The 17657-nt window shown below is 41.3% G+C and overlaps 1 protein-coding gene across 1 annotated transcript in view; it reads right to left on the bottom strand.

The window, feature by feature from the left end:
* Window positions 1-9182: 9182 nt before the first annotated feature.
* cnnm1 (cyclin and CBS domain divalent metal cation transport mediator 1) overlaps window positions 9183-17657 on the bottom strand; it is a 41090-nt gene continuing 32615 nt past the window's right edge. Inside the window, exons 10-12 of the mRNA XM_083775337.1 lie at window positions 12391-12507; window positions 11706-11804; window positions 9183-9558 (exon numbers count right to left, since the gene is read on the bottom strand). Coding sequence (XP_083631463.1) covers window positions 9479-9558; window positions 11706-11804; window positions 12391-12507 — 296 coding nt within the window. The 3' untranslated portion in view covers window positions 9183-9478. The remainder of the gene's footprint in view (window positions 9559-11705; window positions 11805-12390; window positions 12508-17657) is intronic.

Below are 17657 nucleotides of genomic sequence, written 5' to 3'. Positions count from 1 at the left end.
TCTACACAGAGGATTATGGGGGGAGATTTGGCTCAAAATTATTTGTGAATCCAATACCATAATGCACAAATATCCCATGATTTACTAATGTGCTTCCATGAATTACATTACGGAGGTCCTATCCGTAGTGGAAAATAAAGTACCTGGTACAAAGCACGATCTGAGCCGAGTTGAGCCGGTACAGTGCAGCGGAGTGCCACGAGAGACATCACTATGCAGAGATCAAAGCTGAAATCTAAGTGATTGTGAATGACATCGTTGATTTATGTAGTGTCTACTTTTATTTAAAGTGTCAGGATCGCTAGGCACCGTGTGATGCTGAAGATCGTTCCCAGCAGTGCTGGCTCGATGCTCTTCTGTTGTTAGAAATGCTGTGTAATTTAAATTGTTCCATTCCCACTTCAAGCACAATTCCAGTTTTATTTATCATACTTGAACTTGATTCGCATGCGATTTAAGCGCAGTTGAGGAGATCAGGCAGCATTCAGATGCAATGACCAAGATGACTGCACGTAGCCGTGAAGTTAAATCATTTGACCAAATCATTTGTCAGATCCTGTGCTAATCTAACTCTGAGAGTTGAACGAACAGAGGATGTGGCTGTGTTCAGAAACAGATGTCTGTTTACTACCACATGGTGGAAGTAATACCATGAGAAAAAACAGTGTTATGTGTAGAGAGCTGGCCGGTGTAATGTGAAAAACACGAGTGTTCTAATAATAATAATATATAATGTTGAGCCTGATCCATGTCATGTGTTAACAGTTTATTCATTTCAATGCGTTATTAGTGTGGTTGCCCCAAAAGGGGCAACCAGACTCTAGTAATTGTAACACTTTATTATTATTATTATTATTTTTATTATTATTTCACAGTAGTCTTTTTTTTGTCGCTTTATACCTCCCACACTGTACGCTGTACGCACTTGAGCCATATGTCAAATTGACCGGAAAAATCGGGAATCGTGTGCTTGTATTTTGTTAAGAGAAATGTTGTATAGTTTAATTGATATGAATTTATTAGTGAATTAAATTTCCCCATTGACATGAATGGGAAAAGGCAAAAAATCACATTCAAGTATTTTTTCCTCGGAGACTGTAATCACTATAGTTACAAAACTTTTAGGGATATTTCTTAATTATCACTAAAATTAATTAAATTTATAATTTTATAGGTCGGCCTCATGGTGGCGCTATAACAGCCCACTTTACCTTTTGGCTTATAACTCTTGAACCGTAGGTCGTAAAATCAAAATAATTTTTTCCCTGGATTCCTTGGGTCATGACGCATCTCCCCATATAGGCCACGCCCATTTCCGCCATGATGGATTTTCCGCCATTTTGAATTTTGTCCAAAACAAACTTTTTGCTTTTCCTCCTACATATTTTGTCCAAATCTCACAGAAATCGGCAGACATGATCTCTGGACATATCCGATTAAAACACCAGATGCAGAATTTTGGTAGTGCGTATCGTTCGGCCGTAATCGTCTTCCGAAGTTAGTAGGAGGGGCCTATATCACAAAAATGCCATAAATCACGAACGGAATGTCCAATCCATCCCAAATTTGAATCACATGTCCGGGGTGGTTCAATCAACCAAGTTCTAAAAGCAATTCCATTTTCATCCATAGGGGGCGCCGCAAATGCGAGAAATGTAACCGTTTGTCGCAAAAACATGAATTTCGGGGGTTAAATCCCCTCCGAATTACTTACGCATGATCTAAGGCGTGACTTGAAATTGTAATTGGCTGGCAATATTAGTGGGAGGGGCATATGTAAGCCACTGCGGCAACCACACTCTGCAATTTTTTAAAATTGCGAATTTTCTAGTTTAGTAATGCCAGGGGGGTTAAGGATGTGTATACGTCAGGGTTCATCTGTAGTCCCACGACGGTGACAGTTAGAAGAACGATCAGTTCTGGTTTTATTTTTATTTACAAATATTCACTCTACGATCTCGCAAGCCGTGACGCGGCCGTGAGATTGTAGATCTGCAATTTTCGTCGTGTGGCACCATCGTGTGGGCTTAAAGGGATATTTCACTTTCAAAAAAACTTTTGGTTATTTTATTGTCTACTCAGACACCCCAGACAGTTTTTAATTTGCTTGATTCAGTATTTAATTATTTTATATTCATTTTAGCTGCCCCGACCCGTTCCTATACAAACCCATTGTATTTTAACCATAATATATTAATAGAAAACACTGATATTGTCCTTCTATTACGTGAGGGTGACGTGGTGTTTTCAATTACTGTTTTCATTTATTTTTTATAATTGTTTTGGAAAATAACCTCCTCCAGGAGGACGGAAAAGACATAATTATTAAAAATAAATGAAAACACTACAACAACAAAAAACACGGCCCCCTCACGTATTAGACATTATCAGTCACCAGAAAAAAGGACGCTATTTTCAATTAATCTATAATGGTTAAAATGGAGTTTGGGTGCTTATGTGGGCGTTCACATAAGCCTGAGTAGACGATGAAATGAAGTGAAATATCCCTTTTTTAAGTTGCAAAGAAGCACAAACTGCGCAGATGAACGCTGCCTGTCAGCCCGAGTCAGTCATGACTTGACTGTTGCAAACCTCAGCAGCCTACCAACCAAACATCCCCCAGGCTTCAATGTCGTAACGTTTCAGCTCAGGCACACGTCAAGTGAATGTTTACTTTGCACAGCAGCTGTCTGTGAGTAGCATTATTGCACTATTACTTCTCAACATCTCTCACCTCAGTGGCACAAAGACTCTATTGATCCACACGTTTATACCGTCTGGCCACAGAGACAGCATGTCTATGAAGCCAGACATGATGCACATAGGAAACTCTTTTGATTTGACATTTTGAATTGACGAGATGAATAAAACATGAAAATAAATAACCAGGAACGGTGTCTCTGTGTCTTATTATGATTGATTTCAACTGGACGTGAACGTATTTGAGACTTATCACATGGCACCACGCCGTATGAAATCTGAAATGTTACATTTCATGAGCTGTAGCCGATTTCAAATGATCAAGTTTAAATTCACAGTCAAGAATGACGGGATTGGTACTTAAGTAATTTTATTTAGAATTTCATATAGAAGATCATTCATATCTTTAGATCATAACTTTTTAGAATTTTACTGTACAACAAAAAAAAACTAAAGAAAATCTCCATATACAAATAAAAAACAATGTAACCTCGACCGTGAACCACCAGCAGAGAGTTTGTCTTTTTGATTTGTGTCAGATCAAACGCCGTCTCTTTGCGTGTTCAGTGTGTGTACACAAGAGGGGCCAGAACAGGTCACTGTGGTTTGCTTAGCGGTGCGCTATCCTTTGTGCTTCCATAGCCTCACCAGGCTGAATGAATTGTATCTGTAGCGAGTGTCCCCAATCACCCCCCTGTGTGTGTGTGTGTGTGTGTGTGTGTGTGTGTGTGGTGTGTGTGTGTGTGTGTGTGTGTGTGTGTGTAGGCAGTGGGTTGACGTCAGTGTGCGTCACCTAACTCATTTATGTCTCTCTCTCTCTATGTTCTGACGAGCGTGGCCATCGGCCAATATTGCACAATAAGGGTCGGCTTCACTTTGACCTGAGCTTTCATGCAGTTAAAGCAAACGCTCCGATTTTCATGAGGATCTAAGAATTCATTATTGCCTCTAATATTTCAAGCACAATGGCCTCTCTAACTGAGCAGCATTCCATGTCTAAATAATATGTACATACATAACCTGTATAATATGTATATGCTAACCCCACCCCCATACACGGCCATGCTGCCATATCACCTTTGAACATTCAATCACGACAGCCGTTCCCTCGCACTGCCTCTCTTCTACAGCTTTAGTTCTCGTATCCATGTTCCCTTCCAGAACATGGAACATCTTTCTGTACTTTATGCACTCGACACTATCCCCTCTCCTTGACAGTCAACAACTACATCTTTACAGTATGGGGGATCTAATAAACAAAACCAAGTGATCCCGACCAAAGCCTGAAGCCGAGTCCTTCATCACTAAGCAGCATGAAGTAACCTATATAATCCCCTGTTCTAGGATACAAGATTTACCATGGCTTTCATCTTTTTTTCCCCTTGTTTATTAGAGGGAGGGGAGGGTCTCTATTCTGTAAACCCTCTCTGAGTATGCATGCAGAACTATAGAACAAACGGGGATTTCTACAGGGGATAGACAAAAGCCTCATTTATATATTTGACGCACGGCCGTGCTGCAGCTCACGTTATGAGTGATTTGACACAGCTGTACGACAAAGTGTGGGCTTAACTCTACAGCTGGAACAGCAGAAGAAGTAAACATGCACACAGCCACTGTTTCAGACTCCCTAGTACAGTGGTTCTCAAACCTTTTCATGTCAAGGACCCCCAAATTGACACTCATTAGCCCACGGACCCCCAATGGAAATGATATGCCAAGGACCCCCATAAGAGGAGGTTCTTACGGCTCTAGCAGTGATTCTCAAACATTTTCAAGGGCCCCCGGTTTGACCTGAATTAGGCTCTACGGGTCTTCTGTTTAATGGGATTTCTATCTCTGGGACCCCAATGTATATTGTAATATCAAAGTTAATTTAACTCTGAGAGTGTACAAATGGAACTTGTACACTCTCTGAGTTACAGACCCATAAGGGTCCATTTGTTTCCTAACTATCATTTAGCTTGGGACCCCCTGGAGCCATAGGCGGATTAACCCCAACGAGGGTCCCTGGGCCGGACATTTTTGCAGGGCCCCCATAGCGCACGTGAGCATGAACTTTTCATCTTTTTGACCTAAATTTAACAAAATCAAGGGCCAATGACCACGGCCCCACTTTGGGAACCACTGCCCTATTATGTTCAGAAGCCAGTTCATAACCGTTTAGCGCTAGGGATGGAGCTCGACACCCGATAGCCAAAAAGAAAACCCCCCGATAACAAGCTTATTGAGTACCCGGTATCAATAAGCTTTGGGCTTATCAAGCCTGTTATCGAGCGTAGCGGCCCATGATGTCATGTTTAAACAAGCAAGACAAGAGGTGGTCAAGAAATAAATCGAATCACCCATTCTGGCAAAAACATGTCAGTCTTAAAGTGTATTGATACCTGCCAACCAGCGCTATCCAGGTAGCCAGGTAAACAAAATTACACTTTTAAAGTGACGGTACACATATTAACCAGTTGACAGTTTCTTCAATATTATTTTCCAAAAAAGTTCAATTGCCTTCTGTCTGTTAGAAAAGTACTGTATTTGAAGGCCATATTAAAAGATGCTTGTTCTGTTCTGAATTTGTCGTCTCCCGTCCTTACACAAATTAATAGAAAATGCTCGATAGTGGGCTCGATAAGAAACCGGTCTCAATAAGCCTGATCGATACGGTGCTCGTAAAATTACGAGCTCCATCCCTATTTAGCACTGGTGTACCAAGTAGTTGAGTTAATTTCCCTGTAACAGGAACGTGCACACATAGACATCAAAGGGGGCTTCAGCCCCTGCCCTTTTACCCGTCTGTAAAAACAACTGCCCTTTCTAGATCACGAGTGCAGTTACTTCAGTATGGTGAAAGAAATTCAAATGCCACTCCTTTCCACGCCATGCCGGAAGGCATTGCTTTTTTCCCGAAGTCTCCTGAACTTAAACACAGTATTTTGCGTTGACAAAGTTTAGAAATCCATGTCGTTACACCGCATCTCCACTAGCTAAAGAGTGCTGGGTTACGCCCCGGAAATAGCTGACCTACAAGCTCTCAACCCGTCGCAGCTTGTAGATCTGCTATTTTCGCTATTTCAGCCCCTCTCAACGCTCTCTGCACGTCCCTGCCCTGTAGCACCAGTGATCCAAACCCCAAACGCCCTTTAGATGCTGTCGGGAGCATGGAGTTACACCATGCAGGCAAACCACACTGTTACAGGAACGTAGCATTAAAAAGCTGCGTGATAAGTTTGTAAAGTTAACCGCTAGTTTTAAGGATTATATCTTTTCTACCGAGTATATAAAAAAATAACTAAATAGGTATAGATATAGACTAACCTGACGCTGCCAGATGGGGGCTGTATTGGGTAACCATGTTCCCCAACACAGCTTCCATCTGGGATCTCTCAGGGAGTTCAGCTAACACCGATCCGTTCCGTACCGAACCAATCAGCGTGAGCTAAGGGCGGGATATGTGCGAAACCGGATGTGAAGCTATATAGACACGTCAATATGATTGGTTGTGTTTGCACGCCCACACGGTGATAGACAGACGGTCTCATCCAATCATCTACCAAGTATCTTGAAAAACGAACAGCCCCGTCATCGAATTTGCTTCCGAGATCCCAGATCCCAATAAGCTGTGAAACAAATTTGTGTAGCAAGCTTCTTGGATCTGGCAGCGTCAGGTTAGATATAGACAACATGCTGATGAAGACCTGTTTAGAAACGGCGCCAAATTGTGTATCAAAAGGGGTGGACATGTGAGTTTATTGGGGCTAGGCTATATATGAATATATTACATACATAATTCTATATTTTGAATTATTTGCCTCTATCTACCCACTTAGTTATTATATAGGCATTCCTGATGAGTATTTATCAAAAATCTCACTGTATAAATATTTTTGTGAAAGCATCAATAGTCATCCTCTCAATGTCATCTCGATATGGAGGTGTTTAATGTACTGTACAATGACTGATATTGCTATCTTATTCCTAATTACCAGTCAGTTCGTAAATGGCATTCCTCCCAAAGAATAAAAAGTAGATTTTTCGCAATGGGGCATTTTTTTTTGTATTGCACATACCCCTTGGGCAGGGTTCAATTTGTTGCGGGGGGGTTCCATGCCCCTGTTTTTGAAAATGTCCCTTTTTACAAATCGAACCCTGCCCGCTTTGCATTGAGTGCAGCACTTTTGGCAGTTATTCATGTTGGGCATACTGTAGTGTAAACTATATGGCTTTCCTTTCAACATGTCCTCTTCTGTGTGGACATGGTGTCTGTGGTTGGACGAGTTGTGCTCTTTCTGTTATTGGCTAGTGGATAATGGCTATAGTGTTCTGTTATTGGCTAGTGGATAATGGCTAGTGTGCTGTTATTGGCTTTGGCTAGTCACGGATATGGCTATTGTGGTGTTATTGGCTAGTGTGCTGTTATTGGATATTGGCTAGTGTTAAGTTGGCAGTAGTTGGCATAGACATAGATGATAGATGGGTATAGACACCTCATTCGCCGCTGCAATTCATTGGATCGACATGTATAGCACTGAGGGTGGAAGTGCGCCATTATTTGGCGCATTCCCGGCGTCCTGTCAGTCACGTGACTCACGTCCCTTCCTTTCATTACTTTCCTTGCCACCAACGTAGAAGCTTGCCCTCACTTGAGAGCATAATATGCCCCAGAGCCGAAGTGTTGTTTTCGTCGACTAAAACTCAGACGGAAAATGTTCGTCGACTACCTTTTTTCACCGACGAAAACTACATATAAACTAAATAAAAACTAAGCCATGATGACTAAAATTATGACTAAATAAACTGATGATTTTGTCAACAAATAAAAATTAGACTAAAATCTTAGGAAGGTACTAGTGGACAAGAGATCCAGTACGAGTCATTTTCAGTCATTACGTATCAACTGTCGCTTTAGTCGACTAAAATCTTAGGACATTTAGTCGACTAAAACTAGACTAACTAACACTAAAACATTCCAGGTGACTAAAATGTGACTGAAACTAAATTAAAACTATTCAAGGGACTATGACTAAAACTAAAATCAAAATTTGCTGCCAAAAACAACACTGGTAGATGGCATCGTTCATGGCAGACGGGGACAGTTACAGTCCTGTACAAGAAAAAGCAGAGTGGTGTAAAGACAGAGTGACAACAACTCATTCCAATGGATCAATTTTTTTCCAGAGCAATTCCCATCCCAGATCATGGAGCTTATTTCCAGTACCTGGTAGTGAACACTAGCAGTGGAGAGTTTTAAAAGTTAAGACGTTTCAAGAATCAGATTGTTAACCAAGGTAACATTCGCGCCTTCAAGGCAGTTAACATTGGCTGTTGACACTAATTCCATGTTTCTTTTTTAAGACATACATATTTAAGACGTACTATATCAATATTTTAATCTATGCATTTGACAATGAATCACCCCCCCCCCCCCTCTGTATACTGCATTCAAATGACCAGAGGATGATTCATGTATAGGAGGCCTGGCCTAAATGAGTGTTGTGATGATCAAGTATTTTGGACTTCTGTTGCAGCCGCTCTCTCTCTTTACACCACTCTGGTTTCCAGTATGTGGGAACTGTGTCACACATGACAAGACCGACGCTGTTCCATACCTTGTTTGATCAACGGTCACAGGTCTGACAGCCTTGTGACTATAATTGATGCTTTAAGTTGAAAATATGTGATTGTTGTCATGTGACACTTGAAGAAACGTGCAATTGTGCAACAAAATATAAATGATCTTTTGTGGTCTTACTCTTGATGCCCTTGGTATAGGTAAATTGGTGGTGCATTCACTGGTAACCTAAAAAGCTAAATTATTAAATTGACCGGCCCGGCATGCTTATGTTTCAATAATACATGATGCACCTCCATGGGAGAGAGGTTTTAGATGTTAAATGAAAACGTCACAGATTCTCAGTACATCCTGTACGCCCAATACTGGCGTTTGACCTCATTGTTTGGTGACATCAACGTTTCGTGGGGAAATACACAAATCCGCTTTCCCTTAATTTTAGGGGTGGAGCTACCAGAGATAAGGTCACGTGTTCAAGCGTTACAACGCCATCAACTCCCATCCTGTCTCAGGTATGCAGGTCTGAGGTATGCAGGTCCCTTCAGATTAGCCTCGCAAGTGGCCAGACGGGATGGGTGTAAAAACACAATAAATGCAAGATAGCCTGTCCCAGCCAGCGTGCATTCTGGTCTAGAGAGGCGGGTAGCGCATTACTCATGCGCTGGATAATATTGGTTCACCGATCTGAGACCCTGCCCAACTCCGCCCCTCCCTCCCCTCCCTGGTAGAAAACGGTGGAGAAAAGTGACGTCACCATATTTCGAGGGACGCCCCTCTGCACTGTAGTTCACTCCCACTCCTAGACCAGGAAATGTGTCTCGTTCCCCCAGGCTTTCTTTTTTTTTGTTGCCGAATGCGAAAGACAATAAAAGCCTGGGTATTCCGAGGCAAAACGCAAGATAATTCACACATAGATGTCAACTCTTCAGTCCGCTTTAAGGCTAGGTGTATCCATTATGGAGTTGACAGACCTGTCCCTCTTCAGACCAGCAGAGGGGTCTGAAGCGGAGGGGAGGTGGGGTATTAGTTGTTGGGCAGTGGACCTGAGTTTGATCAGCAGAAAGGATTGGCTCAGTCTCCTGTGAGGATGTGATCTGCGTGCGGAGTGTCATGGGCTGGTTGGTGGTTGAGGATACCCTGGTGGAGATGAATCGCTGAGTAAGAGACCTATAAAACAATGTTCTCTACTCTCTCTCCCCCGGTGGCACTGTGCTAGCTCGTCACCGGCTCTGGTTCCATGCCCTCCTCCAGACACACGTCGTCATCTCGAGACTTGTTCCTCTTCTTGTTACCTAGAGGGGAGAAGATGGTTTTTGAAAATGCACCATTCAGAGTGACAGTACCTGTCTGGAAACAGCTTGATGGTAATTGCGACAGCATGGCTTTAAATCTCAGCTCTGAGCTATTTTACTGTTCACTGTGAACTCTTATTAAAACGTTATTCAAAAACCCTTTTTTCTTTTAGTTGGCATAGTTGTCTACACATACAGTAAATGAAGAAACATCCTTCATGTGTACAGCACGGTTATTTGCCTTTTTCATTAGTTTTGATTTGTATTTGTTTTTATAACTTTTTTTTTCTCCCCCATTCCGAATTTCCACAGACTTTTGAATATCACGTCAAATAAGAACTGCGTTCCAAAACTAATGATCCTGGCGGTTTCACTCATGGATATGAAGAATCATCTGACGGCAAGAATTAAGGTGGCCTTACACTAGTCGATAATCATTTTTGACGCTCGGGGGGTGCCCGACTCAATCGATCTGCTCGGGGCTGATCGGGATCGGCCCGATCAACATCAAGAATGTTTGATATTTGCTCTGCCCCGCTCCGACGATTATCCTGTAGTGTGTGGTGCTATCAGATTTCAGATTGAAAAAAATCGGCTAATATAAGGCCACCTTTACTATCAAATATGAGACTCATATTCCCTGACAATATCGCAGAGACGCAAGACTACTCAATAAGTAATTCTTTGGGAGAACTACTCCTTTTTTAAAGTAACAATGAGTCACGTTGAACCTTCAGTAAGTGACAGACGTCGGGGGTGGGGGATCCGCGCTGAAGGAGAGGAACACAAACTAGTACAGCAGATAATAGGAACGATCTTTCACTTGGTGATACAAGCGTGAAATTTGGCATGAACATGCCTCTGGGTCACCTCTTTAACTTTTTTAACCGAGCCAACGAAAAATACAATATGGCGGTCATTTTTCAAGATGGCCGCCAAATAAAAAAGGCCTTTTGTGGCGGTTCTGGACAACCATGGGTGTGGCCGACTCGAGACCGGGCACCGCACTCCCTGTGGGTGTGTGGAACGTGTGTGTCGAATTTGAAGTCGGTGGGGCGAACGGTTCTCGAGTTACGTGGATTACAGATGTACACACGCACACAAAATTCGTGCAATATAGCAGATCATTGGAACGGTTGTTCGCTTGGTGATACAAGCGTGACATTTGTCATGAACCTTCCTTTGGGTCAACTCTTTAACTTTTTTAACCGAGCCATCCAAGAATCCAATATGGCGGTGCTATTTCAAGATGGCCGCCACATCTAAATGTTAGCCTATGTCTACATTTCTTAAAATTTTTAGGAAAAATTTAACCATTATAGATAGATAGATAGATAGATAGTTTTTTTTATTATTTAAAAAAAAAAAGTTATATTCTTTTTATATTATTTATATTATTTTTTTGTTATTATTTTTAGTTTTCATACTGAAAATGGTAGCATTCTAATGCTAACTTAATGCTAACATGGTAGCATGTTAGCATTATCATGTTAGCATGCTATGTTAGCATGCTAGCATATTACCATGTTAGCATTATTATGTTAGCATTAGCATGCTACCAAGTTAGCATTAAGTTAGCATTAGCTTGCTACCATTTTCAGTATGAAAACTAAAAATAATAACAAAAAAATAAAATATAAATATAAAGAATAAAAAAAATATATATAAAAAAATAAAATAAAATCTATCTTTCTATCTATAATGGTGAAATCTTTCCTAAAATTTGTAAGAAACCGTTCGCCCCCAACGAACTTCAAATTCCACACACCCACAGGAAGTGCAGTGCCCGGTCTCGAGTCGAACGCACGCATGGTTGTCCAGAACCGCCACAAAAGGCCTTTTTTATTTGGCGGCCATCTTGAAAAATGACCGCCATATTGGATTTTTCGCTGGCTCGGTTAAAAAAGTTAAAGAGGTGACCCAGAGGCATGTTCATGCCAAATTTCACGCTTGTATCACCAAGTGAAAGGTTCTCTCACAATATGGCTGTTAGCCGCTGTACTAAACAGATCAGTTGTTGCTACGATAATGTATCTGCTGCCACTGTTGCTATGCTTGCGGGAGAAGCTTGGACAAATGTCAATGTGTAGGCGTGTATGTGCTGCTGCTGCATCGGTTCGTGACAAACGGCCCCATGACTGACTCACTTATTTTACGCAGTATCTTCTTCCCAATGGTCTCCTCTGGGCTGGACAGAGACGCGGAGCTTCTGAAGGTGTACGCGTCGGAGCCCTGTGGCACGCCATCTGGGACGGACACGGGAGAGATGAACTATGTCGTTGCAGAAATGTCTATATTTTAACCTTTTTTTTGCACTGCACACGGCTCCAATGACTGAATTATACACATATTATTACATGGCTTGGTTGAACGCTTGATTCTGATTGGAGTGTGTTATTTCTTGGTAAGAGACTGCTCCGCTCTATAACAGACTGCTGCCTAATCAAACCCTCTGAGCACCAGCTGCGCAGCTGCGCCTCGCTTGATTTACTGCTGTTTGCCTGTTTCCAACATGACAGCCATGTAAACACACACACACACACACACACTGTGACACACAATGTCATTTACAGCTAAACATTGCTCTCAAAAATGTTTTTGAAAACATTTGAGCGAGAAATAGACGAAGCAGTATACCGAAAATTGATTTGATCAACTCACTTCCTTATTTTCCGACAGTGCTCCAGCCCTGCAGCTGGGCAGACGCAGCCAGCGGGAATACTTGTTTTGTTGTGTTTTGGATCAATCTATCAATTTATGTTAGGTAGCCATGTAATAAGCGTGAATTATCTCCCTGACAATGACCACCTATAGCCAGATATTATCCCTTACTTATTTCCTCACCACTGTCTTCTTGGCTTTCCCGCCGGGCCTCATGGATGTAGGGAATCTCATCGAGGCGCAGGAAATCACTGTCGTTTGGACAACTCTGGCCGTCCGATTTACTACCTGTAGAGAAGAAGCAAAAGTATCAACCACAATGTAGACATATTCTGTTTTAGGGTTGTCCCAATAGGATCACATGATCGGAAATCAGGACTGATCACGTCATTTTTTCAAATGATCGGATTCTGATCGAGAGGAAAAAAAGCCTGATCAGGACATCCCTAGTATCAATATTATATACATAGCATGATATTAGACTGGATATTGTCTGTGATTTTGGATATTGTACTATTGTGATATGGCACCAAACGGACCCGTCCATTTGTACACTCTAAGAGTTAGAGACCCATAAGGGTCCAATTGTTTCCAAACTATCATTTAGCTGCGGACCCCCTGGAACTCCCTCCCTCAGGGACCCCTGGGGGTCCCCGGACCCCACTTTGGGAACCACTGTTGTAGACTATTCAAAATCTTCAAAGTAATTAACTAACTAGCAACTAAAGTTTTTAAATATTTGTAGTGGTTAAAAATAAAAGTACAATATTTTTCTCCGAGATGTAGTGGAGCACAAGGGAAAGTATTGAAATGTGGAAATACCCCAGTAACGTAAAAGAAATACCTCAAAATTGTACTGGAGTAGTGAGACTAGGAAAACATGCTTTTCTGTCATGCTTCCTGTAGAGGGCAGCAGAGGGCAATATGCAATACAACTTTGTGTTGTTAAAAGTGGCAAATGAAATGATTACCTACAATCAGTAGTGGGAAAAGTACTCAAATGTTTTACTTACGTAAAAGTATCAATACTGCAATGTAGACCTACTCTGTTACAAGTAAAAGTCTGGAATTCAAAATGTACTTAGTATTGGCATCAACATGTAGTCTACTTGAAAGTGCAAAAAGTAGAAAGTACTCTTTATGCAGAATGTCTCATTTCAGTTTTTCAAATGTATAAAAAAGATCTACTTTTAAAAGCTCAGCTTGTAGATCGGCTATTTTCTAATGACCAAAATGTATATAGTGCTGAAGTGGTTAATGTATGTTTTGTAAACCAAATTTAACAAAGTAACTAGTAACTAAAGCTGTCAAATGTATGTAGTGGAGTAAAAGTACAATATTTGCCTATTGAAAATTGCAAATACTCAAGTAAAGTACAAATACCTCCAAATTTTACTTACTAAGTACAGTACTTGAGTGCATGTACTTTGTTACTTTCCACCACTGGACATTTCATCACCCATGGTGGGCGATGAAATGTCCCAAATGTCCCCATGCCATAAATAACCAACAAATCTCACTGATAGCAGCTTTAAAGACAAAACTTCAAACTGCACATGAACACATGGGCAAATGCGCACACGACGTGCATGCACTCACGCAACAAGGCATGCGCACACAGCCACACACGTAGGGTGGCATGCCAGGCGCACACACTGTGTGTGTGTGTGTGTGTGTGTGTGTGTGTGTGTGCACGCACACAAGACAGATGGTACTATGTGAAGAAGGAAATCCTCTCTAAGCCCTGCAACCAATCAGGGTGACTTTATCCCACACTGTGCCAGTTTTGCGTGTCTGTGTTTTCACCATGCAGGGACATCGAGGGACGCTCGGCTTATGTGATAAATTCCCTCTTATAACACAACCCATGCAGGACCTGCGGAAAACCCTCTAGACCAGTGGTTTTCAACCAGTGATCATCTTTAACTCTTTCGTGTCAAATGAAACCAAACGGTCCCATGGTTTAATTTTACGCTCGCTGTCCGTTTTGGATGTTATCACCTGATAATCAAGAGAATGTTCGTAATCAGCACCTTAGAAATACCCCCAGTAATGATAATGATAATCAACATACTGGGAAATGTTTGTGTCAATAACGGAGGCGCGCCGTGTCTGGTGGCCTTGAGCCATGTGAGGCACCACAGAAGGCGCCGTGCCGAGTGTTGTGAAGGCCACCATACCCGACTCAGCGCCGTCCGAGTTACGCCCCGATAGGCAGAGAATAGTAAATATTAGTAGCCTAGCCCCTAGTTTCCATGCCCTGACAATATAGTTGGAAATGACACATTCAGCAGGGGAAGTCCTTGACCAGGCTATGGCTTCACTCACACCTTTCAATCTAGCATACAACATTGATGCATGCTAGATGTAAACAAAGGGTAAGTGTCATGGCCATTGGATGTTACATGGTTTGACACAACATTTTTGTTGTACGGCTTTCGGCTGTGTTTCGACTGCCCCCCTCCCCCTCATACAACAAAAATGTTGTGTCAAACCATGTGACTCCCATTGGAAATGCATTGCGAGCTTGCATCAGTAAACAAGTCTCATGCATCAGCTATACATCAATCTGTTGTGAAGGTGTGAGTCAGGCCTAAGTCTGCACCACCATGCATGCGTGCAGTCCGGGTGAACATAGCCAAACACCACAATGTCCAGTATGCCAGTATGGCCATATTAGCCACATTCCAACGTCCTGATAACGGTTGATTTCGTATATTTAATACAGTGATAACGGACGAATCCACTGCTCTCAGGGGTTACATTTTTGTTAAACACCTTGCATTAGCCAGGCTACTTAATTTACAATAAGTCTACACCATTTTAGCATTGTTGTTATTTGCCTGTTATCTCTCCTAGGGGTCGATTTAGGACTTCTATTTTACTTACTTCTATATTACTAATCTAATTACAGTATTATGATCTGGGGGCGTGTAGTATGTCATATTGCAATTTTGGGCATGTTAAGAAGCGCTTTTGACACCCCGCGGAGTGCGCAAAACGGCCTTGAATTAGTCATGGGTGTGTTTAAGGCGTGTTTGAGACGTACCCAATCAACATGTCCGTACTATTCTCTTTACCAGTCAGCTGATGTCACATACGGAATGCGCACTTTGGGGATCGTGGTATGACATTTCTTCAGGCTGGCACCATAGAAGACATGACATGCCTTTGTCACATTTGGGTTAATTATTCCTATTGCACTGCATGCTGTCACCTTTATGCCTCAAAAGAACAGACCCATCTTTCAGATCGGAATGGAATTGCGAGTAGATAGCAGCATATTGGCAAATTGGCAATTAATTAATTAATTCGATAACGATAGAACCATGTACCATACAGCGAATGAAAGCAAGATTCCTAAGGAATATGGAGATTTTTACATTTAATAAAACGGTTGAGAAATGAGAGAACCATGAGTGTTTATAGGCTAATATCAACGTTTTTTTATGAAAGACCAAACGGGCTGTGAACTTGAAGAGCTCAATCACCATCCCGACACGGAAGAAATATAGCCTAGTGCATGCATGTATATGCACTGTTGCACTTGCACACAGTAGCCTACACACGCTCTTTATTTGTTTCTATTGAAAAACACCAGTAAAATAACGTTTATTATATTTTATTTCATTCAAGTCACGACGAAGGAATGAGTTGAATGCGTGCTGCGTAATGCTGTGGCCCCGATGGTATGGTCTTCGCTGAGTTCGCTCGTAGCATTTTATTGAAGGAGACTTGAATCGGGTGTGATACAGCATATGAAAGCACATTTCCCACGGATTATGGAGATGTTTTTATTTATTTTTAAGGTTGAGAAATGAAAGAATTATGGCCGTTTCTAATCTCAACATTTTTTTTAAAAAGACGCAAAACTGCCATGTCTCATAGAAACAAGTAAATAGGTCTATAAAAATAAGCGCATATAACAGGGGTCTGTAACCTATTTTAAATGAAGTGCCATGTTTTTATTTTCTAAATAGTGAGTCTGCCATATCCAGATTAATTTGAATGACACCACATTAAAATAAAAAAACATATTTTGATTGTCCACAAATATAAAGTTCTTCCTTCTTTTTAAATATGTTCTTGCACATTGTTATAATGATCATTATATATCCCCCTGCAGTCAGAGTTCATAGTTTTAATGAATGAATGTGATGCATTGTGAGCTGGTATAGATCTGCTATTTTCAAAAGTAATCTTTTTATTTAATTTTTGGATTAGCTGTCCTTAGTTGGGCAAATGCATTCATCTGGGGATCATTGACATCGGAATGTGCTGTGTGAGGATCACTGGTTTAAACAACATTAGGAGAAAAGCCCAAATAACCACTTTAGAAACAAGAAAAACAACTACACAGAAAGCAACTTTACAGAAAAATAAGCCGCTTATAATAAACAGACATGGCAACACTCTACCAGCTTCCCAGAGCCGCTCAAGTGTCAAATCAAACAGTGCTTTTTGCGTTTATGAGGTGGTCAGACCCACGTCTAATCGTTATGCGCTGAGTGTCTTTAGGTCAAGGGGCTTAATAGCAAATTGCGCAAAGCGAAAATAATTAACATATGGACACTCCCACCTAAAACATACTAATGTGTTCCACAGAGGACTCTAACTATGGTTTCATGTTGATACATGTTTTTTTGTATTGTCCCTGTTAAAAAAAAGCATATAAAAAAGAAGAAAAAAAGGTGAAATCTTGTATGTCCAAAATTGTTGCTTTTCAGGACATGGAAAAACAGAACCTGTGTTCCAATCGATTATTAGTTATTCACAAGCTCTTGTTTATGCTTTTCATTGGTTAAATATTTATAAAACCCACACATAGACTTAACCACTTTCAACCCGGTGTCCATACTTTGGGCATGTCAGTGTAGGTTTAAAAAAATAGCAAGAATAACGGATTTAACAGCTCACAATGCATTGCAATGCGGCACATTGTGAGCTTGAAGATCGGCTAATTTAGCTATACTTTTTCAGACCACTATCATATAAATAGATACAGGATTGCTGTCGGACATCGATGATATAAAGCGTCACTCACAACATCGAACTATGAAGTCACATCCAAAGTGCAGGAATGAGAAGGCTGTGTTCTGTGTAATTGTATACATCTGTATAAATTATCATACGCCGAGGATAAAGTAAGCATTTACTCATATGTCGTTACATCATTACCACAGCAGCCAATGGAGATAAACATGTTGACAATGTCTGAATACACAACAAATCCGACCTGATCACTTGCAAATAAGTGAGTGGAGATTTAATTACAGAGGGGACAGTCAGTCCTAAAGATCAGATCTAATAACAGAGTGGACAGTCAGCCCTAAAGACCAGATTTGAGAAACAAAATGTGATTTCCCTGCAGTCTGAACAAAGCCTCCGTAGGGAGTACAGATATTTCTGGCCCTGTATCTGCCAGGGCCAGACAAGGG

This window comes from Protomyctophum parallelum (assembly GCF_964188405.1).
Source record: "Protomyctophum parallelum genome assembly, chromosome: 10".
NCBI lineage: Eukaryota > Metazoa > Chordata > Actinopteri > Myctophiformes > Myctophidae > Protomyctophum > Protomyctophum parallelum.
Note: the sequence above shows the minus strand (reverse complement) of the source record. Positions and strands in the feature narration are given on the sequence as shown.